Raw genomic sequence first — 16,674 nt, forward strand, 5'->3', positions numbered from 1 at the left:
ATTAACATTCTATAGTAGAGTTCTTATATGATCACATCATATGTCAATTTGGTATTCTCGTGACCTTGATATCTAGTTAAGGGTATGTCATCAAGCAATTTTTATAGGGGCTTAAACTCTAATAACACTTCTCTAGCAATTGTTGCCACCAATATACCAATAATTAAGTTGAGTGATCCAATAAGATTTTGAAATCCATTTTTGTGTTATTGGAGGTAAATTGAGGACAAATAGACTTTGTGTCTGCACTCATTGCCCAGATTAAACAATGTGTAATCTCTTGCTTGAGCTCTAAATTAGAGAGAGATAATAGCAAAATATTTCAAAATTCTTATTTTTTAGTATATAGTTTTTCTATATTTTCAATTAGAGCTAGATTCCCTATAAGAACTCCCTTATCTTTTACTATTCACATCTAGCATCTAGGTGTTATATATTCCACTTTTAGAATACTATTTATGAATATGCTTTTGATTTGTATACACTTTGAATTAATAACCTAGATCAGAACACATGGTGATATTTCAAGGCGAAGATCATTAGAATTGATCACAAAAACATAAGTACTCTCTTAACTTGCATGGAACCTCTAACTAGTGGAGATAATCGTGTGGCACCTCCATCTCACTGCCTAAAGCATCCTTTTAATGGAAATTATTGTGTGGCACTTCCATGTCCTCACTTGAAATCACTATATCACAAAGAACTATCATGTATGAATTGTTCACCTTTGAGTTTGGGGTGTCCACCTCACAAGGCTCCTCCTCCACTGCCATGCCACATAGGGATATATATCACTGCTTTGATAAGAAAATCAATTAAAAAATTCAAATTCTTTCCCACCATTCAAAGTTGCTAAATTAATAACCTCAAAATGGAGAAAAATATTTATTTGGTCCTTCTCAAAGTTGGATTTTCCTTGTTAAAGCTTTTAGCCTCTAATATATGCACCACACCATCATGTAGCAAGAGTAACATTCACTCCATTAAAAACCCAAAAGCTTTGGGTTCTCTGTAGTGTTATCTCCCTCAGAGATAACAAAGGAAATAATCCTCTTGAAGGACGAGCAAGGAAGAAATGTAAAAGTTGCTTAGGAGGTATAATTTACCTTTCAAGGATTTCTTGCTTGGATTTCTAGTTGTAGTGCTCTATCTCAAGGCAAGAGCTCATCTTTTGAACATTCTAGGGCTGGTTAGTGTTAAATGACTATCATAGCATTGGTGTGATGCCTAGACAAAGGCACTCAAGCATAGAATTTTAGCAATTTGATATTAGTTAGAAGTCCTTTAGGAAGAATTAACATGATCTAGCTATTACATTGATAAGCCATTTACAAATACCTATGCATCCAATAGGCTTCCAATACAGCCACAAGCTTATGAATTTGTCTCTTTTCTAAAACATCCTACTAACAGATCACCTTTTATATTTGCATTGGATGGCAATGGTTTTTGCATATTGCCTCGAGATTAGGTGAATTGGCACTTGGTGGACCTCATTATAGCATGGTTATGAATATTTCAAGAATTATAATTATAAATATGTTTATAATTTATAAACACTAGATTAATCAATTTGTATAACATAAAAAGTTTATAGCCTCTCAATATGCCATTTTCATGGCCAACCTACAAAAGCTCACCTGCACCAATGCACCTAATTCACTACTATCATAATCATAAATCACATACTCATCCCCCATATGAAGCTCCACCGGCTGGGCATTAATATGGATTGCCATCTCCTAGCAATAATGGTACATATACATGGATTGGTCTGGGCTATTTTTTATTGGGGCATTATATATATCTCAATGTCCCTTAGGGACTGTTATAAAGAAGATACTTTCATGGTGCTACTCTCTCAACTATAACATTTCACTATCTCCCACCTATTGGTGGTTGTTGCCTTCCAACCGAGGTTGTTGTGGTTGTCTCCTTCGCAAAGGGTTTAATGCCAAATCATCTTATCTTGCTTCCTTTATTACAATATCTAGTGGTCTCCACTTCCATTTGATACCTCCCTCGTATTTCCCTTTATAGTAAGGGATTCATTGCCATTGCCAAGTATTAGGCACCTTCTTTTTGCCATATTCTTGCGACAGCATTTCCTTGAGACGGACAGCTACCAACATGAGCCCTCATTAGTTTGTTATGATCACCAAAATCTGAGCATTCTGTCCCTCAAAATGCCTTTGGTTTCGAGCTTCCCAAAAGTGCTTAAGCCCCGGATACATGCCATATCTCCCACCTAATCTATCCAAAGGCCTCCTAGATTGTAGTCCGATCTCTACTCCAATGGCATCCCAATTGATCTCTAGTGCCTCGATCTGAACATCCCCAATAACCAATCCTTTGCCAAGCCAATCCCATGTTTGACCTCCTTGCCTCTGGGAACCATTGAGTGACATCCCCTTCGCAGATTTCAAAATCTTGCTTGATTTCAAAGCTCCCTAGTCACTTTAGCTATCATTCTCCAGTCTCCTTTGTCACATCACACTCCCATTGGAGGTGTGCTATTATCTCAAATGTGATATATTCCAAACACTTTCAGGCATCCTCTACTTGGAATCATTGTCCTATTGGCAATCTATTCATTGCCACAAGCTAAAAAGTACCTTTTGATTTCTCTTGGATCAGTGACTTCTAGAATGCCACTGTGTTTTCTATCACCTAGTTCACTTCCACCCCTAGTGCAATTCATTTTTGACATAGCTTGGGTACTTCTTCTCTCTCAAACTCCTTATTTACTATCAGTCTGTTTTGCACATCCTTTATTTCCTACATGAAGAAGCCATTAACTTCAATCTCCATGTTGTTAAGTCCTAGTCCATGTCCTCTATGAGCTCCTTGTGCCACTATACTAGATGTCCTTCCCCCTCTAACCAGCATGGCAATTCTACCACATTAGTCTGCTTGCTAACTATCTCAACACTAAAATTCATCCTTTAACTTTGTCATTTGTCACCTATGGCTATTTCTTATTGGAACAACTGTTTTTTATTTTAAATAAATTCTTTTACAACCTTAGGTGATCCAAAATGTAAAAAGTATCTTTTTGAGTGTGGGATTTATATATATAATTAATAATTTTGATTTTCTTATTCCAGATTCTTTATTCTTTTTAGGAAGAAGATTGATGGCCAGAACTAGACAACTTCCATATAACCCTCTTTTATTGCATGACACAAAACTAATAGCACAAGTAGATATGGAGGAAGGTGAAAAAGTGGCAAAAGTATTATATGTTACTATGGAGATTGTAAAAGAAGTGGTATTAAATATCGAGAATGCAAAAGAAGCAACTCTTCTAGTGCAAGATGATGTATCAGGTGTAATGATCATTTCTTTTATATATATATGTATATATAAAAGGAAGAGTGACCTATTTTTGGCTATGTGATACTAAGTAAGTTTGAAATCTAGTTCATCAATAACCTCAAGAATTTCACAGTCCATTTTCCCCTTCACTTTTTTCTTTCCTTTTCTTTTGTCGTTTTGTTTTGCCATTCTTGCAATAGTTATTAACTCTTGGAGGGAAGATAAAATATTCTTCTCAGTTGTATAATGAGGGTGAAATATCAACTCTTCCATACTCATAATCTCATCATTTTTCTTTTCATATTTCTTTGTTTCACTTCCACATTTGGGTGAAAGAACTTCAAGAAGGCATAACATACTTCGTTTGTTGGCACTGGGTCATAACATTTGCAACTTAAAGGATCAAACATCATTTAGCTTCTGGAATTTTCTAGTGGTGTTTGTGTTTCTTAGCTTTGCAAAGAACACAGAAGGTGTCGTATATGGCCTGACTATTAGCAATTCTTTTTCATGCAGAGGGCTCAATCACATTCTTTGTCCCACCATTGCAATCTAGGAAAGCATCCAGTTGGGGTGGTGGGAGTGAACTGAGAAATACTCCTGTGCTACTGTGTGAGCATGTCGATCAGTCAGCTGACCTCAATATCAGGGGTCGTGGGCAGTGCATTCCAGAGCTCTTGGACTTGCTGGGCAAAGTCGGGCACCCATGCTGGCATGACTCGGTCGTGACCACAGCGAGTTCTGCTTGTCGACAGGAGTGTTGTACGCAGTACATGCATCCCAGTCAGACATGAGGGGGCCAGGAACTCTTGGTCAAAGACTAGTTTGGCTGACCAGGATGTAATCGTTCGTACTGCTCCCGTTCCATGTGCGGCACCTCAGGTGGCTCATTGTGTACCAATGTAGAGTTGGGAGGCGCCGTTAGTCATGTGGATGTCCTCCGCTGCTGCCCGGTTCGAGGAGCCCTTCCGCTGTTGTGAGTTGAGCCTGCGAAGTCCGTTGCAATACTAAAAACTTTTAATTGCCCATCCAGCCTCACTGGCTTGATCGGTTAGTGTATAGTTTTATCTTAAGAGTAACATTCCACGAACTAGAGAGTAGAATTTAGCTGCTCAACCAAAGTCCCACCCATATCCATAACCCACGCCTTGTCCACCAGTGGAATCAGCTCTCTGCGAGGAAAGAAAATAAGATCCAAGCACTAATCACGCAAGTTTACCGCAGATCATGGCTCACAACGAGCAACGTCCTCTCCTTCTTCAAGTTGTTCAGAAGCTTCACTATCTCGGATCGTGATTGCCAATCTACAGCCACAGCATTAAAGAATTCCAAGGTGGCCACAAACATCATACCCAGGCCAGCGAGCGGCTCATCCAGCAGCAGCAGCTCTGGCATGCGGACCTGCAACAAAAAGAGAAGGACAAGAAACGTAGTCCTCGTGAGCAGCGGTGAAATCACAGGTTACCAGTTGCACAGCGAGTGCTAATCGTCGCTTGAATCCATCGCTCAAAGCTCGAGGATTGGTGTTCCAAGATATGCTGGCGAGACCAGTCTGTGCACGTCCATAAAGCTTAATGAGAGAAGAAACGAGATTCTTACGGCAGCTACAGCGGCTTGCACGCGCATTGCTAGCAGTTGTCTGGAGAAAAAGTCCTCTTTTTTGCTTGGCCACCCGAAGCTTAGCTCTTCCAGGATGGAATCCGTGAGAAAGTACCTGCGAGGATCAATCAAGTTGTCAATTTCATTTGTAAGCTTTGAAAAGACGTACAACCTCTCAGGAAACTGGAAAACCAGGCCCACTTTGGCTGTGAGGCTGACTGTGGTGTCCCCTTTTGTGCCGCCTAAAACGATGGAGCCTTGTGTGGGCGACGCCAGGCCGGCTAACATCTGTGTGTGAAAGTGGTGAGGACCAAATGCAAAAACGCTCAAGAAACAAAGAGAGATACCTGAAGCAATGTTGTCTTGCCACTACCGCTTCTTCCAGTGATCAATCCTAGCCTGCAAGAACAATCCTAGGAAAGTCACGAGCCTCGAAACTTTGATATACCTCTTTTCGGGAAGCGAGAAGCTCACGTTGTTTAAAATGGTGGCTTCGGTCCCGGGAGGCTTGAAGCTCACTCTTTTCACCTGCAAAGAAACAGACACACGGAAGACAAAGCTAAGCCAAGCACGAAGAAGAACGAAGGAGAAATCCCCATCACGAGTCTTTCACCTGGAGATAATCCGAATGGCACGCAGCAGCGCTCCAGCAGCACAAGAATCGCTCGCCAGAGCTCGCAATGGGCGCCATTGCTTGCCACAAACCTAGATTAGGGCTCCTGCAGAAATATTCTAGCGGGAAGTCGCTAGATCGACGCTCATGCAGTGAAAATCCAGTGCGATGGGATGCATACGCGATGTGTGAGGATTCACAGAGCTAGGAGGTGAGAGAGTCACACCCCCCAGAATCAACACAAAGATCGCTGCTCATGGATCCCGCGCGCCTGCAAGACGAGATAGATCAAAGCACAGCCAAAGAGCTCGATGCGTGCGAGGCTTGCAATTGACTCTCAAAGCTAGGAGCTGAGGGAATCACACCTCCCAGAGCTCAGAGAATCAAAGGCAAGCCTCACAAAGATCGCTGCTCCTTGATCCCGCGCGCCTGCAAGACGAGATAGATCAAAGCACAGCCAAAGATCTCGATGCGTGCGAGGCTTGCAATTGACTCTCAAAGCTAGGAGCTGAGGGAATCACACCTCCCAGAGCTCAGAGAATCAAAGGCAAGCCTCACAAAGATCGCTGCTCCTGGATCCCGCGCGCCTGCAAGACGAGATCAAAGAACAGCCAAAGATCTCGATGTGTGCAGAGCTCGGTGGTGAGGGAATCACACTTCCGAGAGCTCAGAAAATCAAAGGCAAGCCTCACAAGTCCTGGATCCCGCGCCTGCAAGACGAGATCAAAGAACAGCCAAAGATCTCGATGTGTGTGAGTAGGAGGTGAGGGAATCACACCTCCCAGAGCTCAGAGAATCAAAGGCAAGCCTCACAAAAGATCGGTGCTCCTGGATCCCGTGCGCTTGCAAGCAAGCATCAGGACGGCGATGTGTGTAGGACAACTAAGAGGTGAGAGATCACACCTCCTAGAGCTCCGAGAATCTCACAACGAACGATCGGTGCCACTGGATCATGCGCCCGCAAGCAAACACCAAGCACAGCCAGAGATCGCAGGGAATGTGATGAAATCGAGGAAGATAGATCCGAAAGAACTATCGATGGAAGATGAGACGATCGGTCGCGCAAACACCAAGAACAGCCAGAGATCGCAGGGAATGTGACGAAATCGAGACTATCGATGGAAGATGAGAAGATAGGAAGGCTTGTGGCAGGGAATGGAGAAATAGCACTTGCAAAGACGGAAAGAAAAATGAAAAGAGCATAATAGCGTGCACAACATACACATGGCACATGGTAGGGGGCCCAGGCACACGATTTGTGACGTACGAATAAAATGCCAGTTTCTTTGATCTTTTAACACTGATTGAGCATATGCCAGATGCCGCTTCCAGATCCCGGGACTCCCTGCTAGCTTCACACTGCAGAACTGGGGATCTAGGGCAAGCGAGCAAGCTCTTTGGAGCCTTCAGTCCATGGCAATGGAATCTCCAGGCATGGAAAACGCTGCTAACCGCATATACCCGCTTCGGGCATCTGAGGGATGCCAAGATGCTGTTTGATGGCATGCCTCTGCGCGATGTCGCGAGCTGGAACCTGCTGATGGCGGCGTACTCGCGAAACGGGCAGATGGATCAGGCCAGGAAGTTATTCGAAGGGAATCCGGAGACAGACTTGGCTTCGTGGAATTTGATGATTTGCGCAAATGCCTCAAACGGGCATTATTCCGATGCCAAGCGCCTCTTTCAAAGAATGCCTTTGCGGAGTTTGAGTACATGGAATGCCATGCTATCTGCAGAAATTTGCCTCGAAAACGCCGTGGCTTTCTTTGAGACTTTCCCTGAGCGGGACCTGATCACGTGGACGGCCATGCTGACGTGGTATACCCAAACTGGGCATATGCCGGACGCAAAGAGGACGTTTCACCAAATGCCGGCTAGGGATCTGATTACGTGGAGTGCCATGCTGGCGGGATACTCGCGACTTGGACATGCCGAATCAGCAAGGTTTGTCTTCGAATCCATGCCACAGCACAATCTCATAACTTGGAATGAGATGCTAAGCGCATATGCCCGGTGTGGGCATCTTGATTTGGCCCAGACACTGTTTAGGAATATGCCACTACAAGATCACGTCACTTGGAACTCATTGCTGGCGGCATATGTTCAGAGCGGAAAGATTCTAGATGCCAAGGCAATGTTTCAGAATATGCCGCAACACAGCCTGGTATCTTGGAACACCATGTTATCAGCCTATGCCCAAAGCGGGTATACCATAGAGGCCAGGCGCACTTTCGAGTCCATGGCCTATCACAGCCTAGTGACGTGGAATGCTATGCTTTCAGCCTACAGTGGATTGGGCTGTGTGAAAGAGACTAGCGAGATCTTTCAGAACATGCCAGCAAAAGACCTGCTGACGTGGACGGCTGTGGTTGCTTCGTATTGTCAGGCTGGGCACCTTGAATATGCCAAGTCATTGTTTGACTCGATGCCTGAAAGGGACCTCCAATCGTGGACTGCGTTGGCAGCGGCATATGCTCGTGCTGGGCATCTTGAAGATGCAGATTCCCTAGTGAGAAAAATGCCCGGTCAAGACGTGGTTTCTCACACGGCAGTTTGCTCCGCATATTCCCAGTCTGGGAATCTCGGAGCCTCAAAGATCTTGTTTGATCAAATGCCGGCGAGGAACGAGGTGACGTGGACTGCCATGGTGGCGGCATATGCCCAGAACGGGCATCTGGAATCCGGGAGGCGAATCTTCGTCTCCATGCCTGAGAGGGATCTCATCTCGTGGAGGACGATGCTTCTGGGGCTGGCGGAGAACGAGCGGCCGCACGAAACCCTAGCGGAGTTCAATCGCATGAAGCTGAGATTCTCGCCGCAAGAGCCCTGTTTCATCATCGTCCTCCTGGCGATCGGCCAGATCGGCGACGCGCGCCTGGGAATCGAGCAATTCCTGTGCATGAGGATGGATTATGGGGTGAATCCCATCAAGCAGCACTTCTCCTGCGTTGTGGATGTGCTCGCGAGGGCCGGATACCTGGAAGAAGCGCTCGATCTCCTCGAAAACATGCCATTCGTGCCCGACGCGCTGGATTGGACGTGCCTGCTCGCTGCGACGCGATTCTACAAGCACTCGATCGGGGACGCCGCGAAACGCGTCCTCCATCTTCATCCCCGGAATGGCGCGGGCTACATTCTCGTCTCCAACGTCTTCACGCAAGAGCCCTAAGTGCATTTAATGGGATTCGAACCTCACACCGCCGGCGCGAGGATATTCTAAGGTGCCCTAAAAAGGATTTCACATTATTGCCTTATTGCCCCTGTTATGTTATCTGCCCTTCGTCCTTCGTGAGAGAAGAGGGGGGCATCAATATAAACACTGCAGAGCAAGGGTTTTTGTTTTTTCGTGGTCTCAGCTATGGAGGTGTCGTCAATAACGCCATCGTCGCTCGTCGGATCCTCAGGCGCTACCACAGATTTGGGGGGAGTGAGCCTCCGGCCTGGCGGCGGCCGAGGGTTTCCGAGGTTTGGGACCAGCAACGGTGCCCCCGGCGATGCAGCTGGAGGATTCTTGGGGCCGGGAGGGAGGACGCCCTCCGGATTCGTCTTCCGACCCGCTCCAGCCAAGGTATTGTTGCATGCTCGCCGCAATTAGGTCTGCTCGGGAGCTGGATCGCAGCGCCGATCTGTGCATTCTCTGCGTGATATGACCGATTGTCTTGTGTAGGAGTCGAGGAAGGCCGATTGGGAAAAGCTGCGGTACACAAGGGAGGACTTATTGCAGTATCAAGAGGTCTGTGCTACTTGTGCTCGCTGCGCAATCGCGGAATTTATCATCGCTGTGCAGATCTGTCGCGATGCTACATCGGAGATTTTGAGCTTGGTCGCTGAGGTGAATTCCAGCTTGAGCGAGGAACAAGAATGGAGCCGTCTGGACACAATGGTAATGCGTTTGGCTTTGTCTATGCCTCTGTAAGATGGAGAGTTTTTTTTTACCAGCCCCAGAGACCGGTGGAAACTGATAAAAGAGATTGGCGTACACGCAGTACCTCGGAAGACAAGGTGTCGCTTGTGGACTACTCCAAAGAGAGAGCGTCGAGCCAGTTCAATGCGCGACAGCCACCTCCGGTATGGCATTTAAATCAGAAATCTCCTCTAAGAGCTTGTTTATTACCAGAACGACCGGCAGGCAGCTCCTCCAATAGTGAAGGCAGCTAATCCTTGGGTCCGGAGGGGATCACAGTCTGAGGAGGAGCGGGTGTTTAGAACGGTCAAGGGGTATCGATCGCTTTCCTGATTCTCTTGCGTGGATTCTCACCCCTTTTTTTTCTCAGAATATTGAACAAGTTGACACCTGAAAAGTATGACGTGTTGCTGGAACAATTGTTGCAAGCTGGCATTGATACTGCTGAGAAGCTCAAGGTAAGGCTTTCAATTTCGGCGATATATTTGGTGTTCACTGTTTCCTATTGCTTTCTTGCTGCAGGGAGTTATCTCGTTAATCTTCGACAAGGCTGTTGCAGAGCCGACATTCTGTCCCATGTATTCACAACTATGTGTACATTTGAGCACTACCTTGCAAGAATTTCCTTCTTCCGAGCCGGGAGAGAAGCCTACGACCTTTCGTCGGATTCTGCTGAACACTTGCCAGGAAGAATTTGAAGGCGCCGCTGCATTACGTGCTGAAGTGAAAGAAATGCGATCGCCTGAGCAAGAACTTGAACGCATGGACAAAGAAAGAAAGGTTAAACTACGCACACTTGGGAACATTCGATTTATTGGCGAGCTTTTCAAGCAAAGGATGATCCCCGAGAAGATCGTGCACGCTTGCATTATGGTGAGTTGTGAAATTATGGTTATAACGTGTAACTTCTTCATAATTTCAGGAGTTACTTGGACCGGATCGGACTGCTATTCCTGTTGAAGAAAATATCGAAGCACTTTGCCAGCTTTTTGCGACTGTTGGAAAGCAAGTTGAGGAAAACTTGAAGTCCCGATCGTCGCTGGACGAATATTTCCGGAGAATGAAAGAGTTGGGTAACAACAAGAACCTGCCTTCGAGATTGCGGTTCATGGTCCGCGACGTATTGGATCTGCGTAGCAACAAGTGGATTCCAAGACGAGAAGAGGTATGCTGTGTTTACTCCACCTTGTGTTTCAGGCTTTTAACTATCCCCATCTTTCCCAGATAAAAGCAAAGACCATAAACGAAATTCACGCGGAAGCAGAGCAGAAACTCGGGATACGTTCGAGAAACGGAAGGCCCGGGAGTGCCATAAACAAGGATTCATCGTTCATGCCAGCGGGTCGGTTGATGCCTGGTGCACCCATGCCCGGTGCTCCTGGAGCGCCTGGGGGGCCTCCTCGTTCAATGGGAATAGACCCCGATGGTCCTTGGGAAATGGCTGGACCCAAGAAGAGTAAGCAGCGAGAAGCGGCGGCAGCGGCGGCAGCGATGTCCTATCAGTCGGCAAACATTCCCGGCCGCGTCCCGGGTAGACAACAAAGGGTGCTACCACAGGCAAGTTCGGTATTCTTGGGGAAGTCTAGTCCGCTGCTCGGGACCGGGGGTCCAACGGCCGAAGCGCCACCAGCGGCTCCAAAGCCAGCTCCGGCTCCAGCTCCGACTCCAGCTCCAGCTCCTCCGGTTATCAGTGAAGAGCGAGCCGCGACGCCATCTCCATCATCGGCCATACTGAACAAGAAGTCTGAGTCGCTACTGGAGGAGTACTTCAGCATCATGGACTTGACGGAGGCAACGCTGTGCATCCAGGAGATGAAGTCTCCGGACTATCATCCACAGTTCGTCCAGGTTGCCGTGACACTGGCGCTGGAGAAGCGCGACAGGGAGCGCGAGCTCCTCTTCAAGCTCTTCAACCATCTCCATGCGCAGGGGGTGGTGACGGAGGCGCAGCTCGCGTCGGGGCTGATGCTTCTAGCCGAGCAGCTGGACGAGACCGCTATCGACAGTCCCATGGCGCCCAAACAGATTGGCCAGCTCGTTGCGGCGCTCGCGACGTCGCGAGCTTTGCAGCTGAAGATCTTGCCGGGGATTCTGGAGAAGGTCCAGGACGAGTATGTCCGGCGCCAGGTGCTCGAGGCGGTGCTCAAGGATCTCAAGTCCAGAGATGGCGGTGACAAGGTGATGGTCTCGGCCAGGAGCGATTTGAAGAGCTGCGTCAAGCTCTTGAACGAAGAGGAGGAGGCGCTAATGCAGACCCTACAGAGGGAAGGGATATCTATCTAAGTTTATGGGCGAGTGGTGCACAGGTGAGTTTTGGTCTATTTTTTATCTTTATAATTTTCTTTTTTCTTTTTGGTTTTTCTTGCAAAAGGCAAAGTGTAGCTATGTCTTTTGAACCGGTTTCCTTTTTTCTTTTCGCTTTGGAGAGAACAAAAAAAGAACAAAAGCGGAATTTTCGTTTGATATAGTAATACTATACATTATTATTAAGAGGTAGTTAGAGTGTAGAGTCCTAACGCATAATTATTTTGATTAATCTGCATTAAAACCGTTAAATCCCAATCTAATTAGAGAAAACTTATCAGAAATTTAAACTTATAATTTCTCCTTTTTTTAATAGACATCCATGGTAAAGTAAAGCTTAAATCTATACAAGGAAAACCATTGTGTTCATCCCCTTTGAAAAGTAATATTGATCTCAGTCTGTTAAGGGTTTTAGTTGGGTTGGAGTTCTATGAATGTCTACTCCTTATACAAGTTAATTTTTTTAAAAAAAATAAGTAGAAAGAAACATTAATATTAATTTATAGAGAAAAATTAGAAAATGGTATTAAGAATATGTTGACTGATACCTGAAACTGTTTCAAAACAGAATAAATCTAACTATGGTTTGTTTTGAAAGATTTATTCTAAAGTGAAAATAATATTTCTCAATAATTAAGATTTAATTTTAGAAGATCATAGTAATTTTCTATGCTGTGTAGCAAGTAGCAACACTTGTTTTGCTTTTGAGTTTTTATATTTTTGTAGTTTAATAAGTTATCTATTTCAGTAAGCATTAGTTTTTGGTAGGTTATATCTTCTGGACTTTTCTCCAATACCTTTCATAAGTGGTATACTTGCATAAAGATAAAATTTACAATTTTTTAAAATTATATAAGATGGTAAAGCAATCATATGCTCTAGTTTTTCCCATTCCAAATGCTAACCTACAAAATAAGAGGTTTCAGGCACACTTCCAAAGAAAGAAGTGCCTACATAAAAACCTAATGTGAAAGTCTTTGAGTAACAAGAAATTTAAAGTTCAGATTATCTTACACCCTTTACCATATGATTGCTCCATATTGGGAGTTGAGCCAGGGGAAGCAATACATGTTTTTGCTAGAGCTCCTTTGGCTCAACTTGATTCTCAAGAGCAATTAGTCATGGACAAGGACTTAAGCCAATAGGTATAATGCCGGTAAGAGAGCAGAAGGAGCTTGAAGGAAGGGTGCATCGAAAGGATGATGGCATAGCCATTTTGGTGATGTATTGGTACATTATAAATTTTGGTTAATATACTAACTTCATGTATATTTAGATTACAAGGCTGTACACCTTCTAAAAGGTACTAAAGCAATTGTTTTTTCAATTTTGTAATGTCCGAAGCACATGAAAATATTTACTAAAGGAAATGTTTCTTTAAAGTTTAGGCAATATCCTAAAATATGCTTGAATATTTTAGGTATAATTTATCTTCTACCCTTTATTGCCATTAACTTTTGAGTTAAAACCTTCGACTCCTAAAAACAAAGTATGAGTGTTGGCTTTGCCAACTACCCAACATTTGCTGGGCAAATACCAGTATAGTGATAATTCTGGTCATATATATAATGGATATCTGTCGGTGATCCTCTTGTTCATTTGTTGAAAGTAAAGAATAGAATCAAAATAATGACACGAGTCGCTAGTGCTCAACCCCTTTAAAATATTTCTCTTCTATCTCAAGGTCTTATTCAATGTGTCAATAGCTAAAGCAATCTATTTAATCTTCCGTCGAAAAAGTGTAAACTTGGAGTACTAATCCATGACTTCAAACTTTCAAAGTCTAGGAGGCCCTTGAATAATTCATTGGAATCGATAACGAATAAAACTATGTACTGGTAAAATCGGCATCCCACGGCCAAGATCACCTTAACTCAACGGTGGAAGGTATGTACACGTCGGTCCATCTTTTTCTCATCTTTCCCGTTGGTTTTAAAGCTGATTCGCTTCCAGCTTGAGCGACGAAGGCGAGAGAGAGAGAGAGAGAGAGAGGCGAGTGAGCGAGCGGGCATCTCTTTCTTGACAGCGATCTGCGGCCACTGCGCGCAGCGCAATCGCAGCGCCTGCGCCGTCGCGGTGGTACTACCGTTTCTTTCTCGTCTTTCTCTTTCCCTGACAATCGGGCGCCTGGAAATCGATAGGTTTTGTCACGGTTCTCGAATTCCACCTCGGAAGATCGATATTTCGCGATATTTCGGGGTTGAGTCGCTTTGGCGCTGGAAAATTATGGTCGCGAAATCCCGTGATCTCATAGTTTTCTCTACAACAACGTCAACAATGACCGCTCGCGTGAGAACTCCGCAGGGTTTGAACGTTCTCTTCTTCTGGCGCCCAATGGGAGGTACTAGAGAATCGACCGCGGCTATCTGGTAACCCAGAGCTTTTAAAGCTATCTCTATCTACCTATCTATCTATCTATCTATTAGCTATATAGCTACAAGAGAGAAAATTTGCTATATTATAGGTGGTTTCCAAGCTTAAAGCATAGAAATAGTACTAAAAATCCTCACCAGATCTTGGCTCAAGTGCTACGATATCGTCATGTTGGACTTAAATCTCCAGCCCGCGATGGAAGAAGATGACTATAGTACCACCGAAGCTCAAGTGACCAAAGGCAAGTTCTCCGATTATGAAGAAGCTTTGTCCGACAAGAAGAAGAGCGAAGAACATCTGGATAGTATCGAAGAGAAGCCGTCCCAGGAGTGCTTGTCCGGAACTTCCAGCTCGGGTGTGGTCAACCCAGCAGCGCAAGCCACCAGCAGCTTATCCGAGTCCGAGGATACCGGAGATGGCATGACTTCCAAGGACCCTCTACTGCTGGCCACCGATTCTTGCGCTCCGGCAACTCCCTGCGATCAATTTGGGAGCGAGAGCGATGCTTCTCTCCTTCTGGATGTGGCTGCTGCGGATCCAGGAAGCTCTGAAAGTGAAGCTGAGGAGTTCCCTCTCTTTATCACACGCCAGTTTCTACCTTTGGAGCCACTCTTCGCAAACGCTTCTCCAGCGATCTTTGCAACAGCAGCAGATAGTGGGAAGGACGAGAGTCTTATGATCAGCACGGTAATGATGGGGAAGCGTCAGTTCGGCTGCATCGATGCCATTACTTTGGAGCTGCTCGATCCAGTCAGTGCTCCTCCTCCTCCACCAGCTCCAGCTCCAGCTCCAGCGAAGAAAAGTCGACGCGGTCCGAGATCCAGGAGCTCACAGTACCGAGGCGTGACCTTCTACAGGCGAACTGGACGATGGGAATCACACATATGGTGAGCGAAAGTTCCTGGCTATCATGAAAGTTCTCTCACTTTTGCTTTTCGGCTCGCTTGGTCTTTTGTTTTCAAGGGACACGGGAAAGCAGGTTTATCTCGGTGAGCTTCGATCCATTTATTCTCCCGACGCTGCTAGCTAATGGGTGTCATTTCTTTTCCCAGGTGGCTTTGACACAGCTCACGCTGCCGCCAGGTAAGCTTTTCAAGTGCTCGAACTTGGAAAGCACACATAATAGAGAGATCCTACGTACTGTAAATTGTGCAGAGCTTACGACAAGGCTGCAATTAAATTCCGTGGCATGGATGCCGACATCAACTTCAACTTAAGTGACTACCAAGAGGAAATCAAGCAGGCAAGTTACACTTTCTTTTCTCTTGCTTTACTTTCAAGAGTTGTTTATAGTGCTGATGGAAACTCCTGGCTTTTATAGATGTCCCCGCTCTCCAAGGAAGAGTTTGTGCATATACTTCGCCGCCAGAGCACTGGCTTTTCTCGTGGCAGCTCAAAGTATCGCGGGGTGACTTTGCATAAATGTGGAAGGTGGGAGGCAAGAATGGGACAGTTCCTTGGAAAGAAGTGAGTTTGGGCCGCGGGAACATAACTAACTCACGACTCTTTTCTTGGTTTTGCGCCAGATACATCTACTTGGGGCTTTTCAACACCGAGGAAGATGCGGCGAGGTAAAATGCTACAAAAGCTACATTCCTTTGTGTTAAGTTTGATTTATATGATTGCCTCAAATCTTATGCAGAGCATATGATCTTGCGGCTGTTCGTTGCAATGGCGGAGAAGCTGTGACCAACTTTGATCCCAGTAATTACACTCAATACCAAGGTAGTTTGCCACTTTTGCTCTGTTTGGGTTTGAGATTGTTGTGCATGTGTCAGATCACCTGCAGCTTAATCTTGGTGGATCATGCCAACTGGAAAAATGAGGCCAGTTTGAGCAGGTATGATAGTTCATTTCCTATTACAAAACTTTCTTATAGCAAGAATAGCAGTACAAAAAGATAATCTTCGAAAGAAAAAAAAAGCTTTTGTAATATTGTAAAATGTACATTAATGAATTAATGAATTGTAAGTTATAGAGGAAGTAATTGGACTTTTTATGTATACATACTAATACTAATATATATGTGTGTATGTGTGTATGCGCGCTTGTGAGTGCAGATAAATGTGCACATTGGATTAGCCCAAAATCCTCAGCTTATATAGAGGAGTGTGGTCCTATTATAATAGCATGCAAACTCACATCATTCCCTCTTTGGAACAGTAATATTAGGTTGATATTCCATAATTTTTGTCACTTATTTGGCTTTACCCAAGAAATTAAAAAATATCTACAACTTATATTTTATATGGCAAAAGGTTTTTCTGTTAAATATACTAGGTTCATTTTTTAGTGAAATATGGCTGGAAATAAAAATAAAAAAAATTATAGAGATAAAAAAGAACTTTTAAAGTTTATATTAATATGGAAATGGTATTAAGTAATGAATTAATCTATTGTAAATATAGTAATATTATTTATTCTATAAGAAAATAATTTGCTACATATCTTATCTATTAATTTTTCAGTTAAGAAATTTAAATAAAAGCCAATCTGCAACATTTTTAATGTATCATGGTTCTATGAAAAAAATATTAACCTGATAAAATTTCAAATGTAA

The 16,674-nt window shown here is 44.5% G+C and overlaps 4 protein-coding genes across 6 annotated transcripts; 3 read left to right on the top strand and 1 right to left on the bottom strand.

Moving 5' to 3' along the window:
- Positions 1-4,320: 4,320 nt before the first annotated feature.
- On the bottom strand, positions 4,321-5,630 carry LOC9636080 (ABC transporter I family member 11, chloroplastic). The gene is made up of 9 exons (XM_024671813.1): positions 5,534-5,630; positions 5,369-5,448; positions 5,268-5,319; positions 5,093-5,208; positions 4,921-5,035; positions 4,787-4,873; positions 4,674-4,722; positions 4,541-4,625; positions 4,321-4,493 (listed from the first exon to the last, which is right to left on the bottom strand). The coding sequence occupies exons 1-9, from the start codon at positions 5,609-5,611 to the stop codon at positions 4,412-4,414; spliced, it is 744 nt and encodes a 247-aa protein (XP_024527581.1). The 5' UTR covers positions 5,612-5,630; the 3' UTR covers positions 4,321-4,411.
- A 1,407-nt stretch (positions 5,631-7,037) lies between these two features.
- Positions 7,038-8,702, top strand: LOC112345433 (pentatricopeptide repeat-containing protein At4g02750-like). Its single transcript, XM_024672151.1, has one exon. It carries the CDS (start codon positions 7,038-7,040, stop codon positions 8,700-8,702), a length of 1,665 nt encoding a protein of 554 aa, XP_024527919.1.
- Positions 8,703-8,811: 109 nt separating this feature from the next.
- LOC9632586 (eukaryotic translation initiation factor) lies at positions 8,812-11,993 on the top strand. 2 transcript variants are annotated; one of them, XM_002967099.2, is made up of 10 exons: positions 8,812-9,101; positions 9,201-9,266; positions 9,321-9,416; positions 9,473-9,601; positions 9,651-9,751; positions 9,808-9,895; positions 9,960-10,310; positions 10,360-10,602; positions 10,662-11,743; positions 11,809-11,993. In XM_002967099.2, exons 1-9 carry the CDS (start codon positions 8,892-8,894, stop codon positions 11,718-11,720), a joined length of 2,343 nt encoding a protein of 780 aa, XP_002967145.2. In that variant the 5' UTR covers positions 8,812-8,891; the 3' UTR covers positions 11,721-11,743; positions 11,809-11,993. The 2 variants fall into 2 exon arrangements, with proteins under 2 accessions (XP_002967145.2, XP_024527580.1); XM_024671812.1 differs by having other exon boundaries at positions 10,662-11,973.
- A 1,744-nt stretch (positions 11,994-13,737) lies between these two features.
- Positions 13,738-16,097, top strand: LOC9636081 (AP2-like ethylene-responsive transcription factor AIL5). Of its 2 annotated transcripts, none has more exons than XM_024671605.1 (8): positions 13,738-15,001; positions 15,078-15,103; positions 15,167-15,197; positions 15,270-15,357; positions 15,436-15,581; positions 15,641-15,685; positions 15,757-15,839; positions 15,893-16,097. In XM_024671605.1, exons 1-8 carry the CDS (start codon positions 14,283-14,285, stop codon positions 15,937-15,939), a joined length of 1,185 nt encoding a protein of 394 aa, XP_024527373.1. In that variant the 5' UTR covers positions 13,738-14,282; the 3' UTR covers positions 15,940-16,097. The 2 variants fall into 2 exon arrangements, with proteins under 2 accessions (XP_024527373.1, XP_024527374.1); XM_024671606.1 differs by having other exon boundaries at positions 15,436-15,545.
- Positions 16,098-16,674: the final 577 nt, after the last annotated feature.

Source organism: Selaginella moellendorffii, unplaced genomic scaffold (assembly GCF_000143415.4).
Source record: "Selaginella moellendorffii unplaced genomic scaffold, v1.0 SELMOscaffold_8, whole genome shotgun sequence".
In the NCBI taxonomy this organism is placed as follows: domain Eukaryota; kingdom Viridiplantae; phylum Streptophyta; class Lycopodiopsida; order Selaginellales; family Selaginellaceae; genus Selaginella; species Selaginella moellendorffii.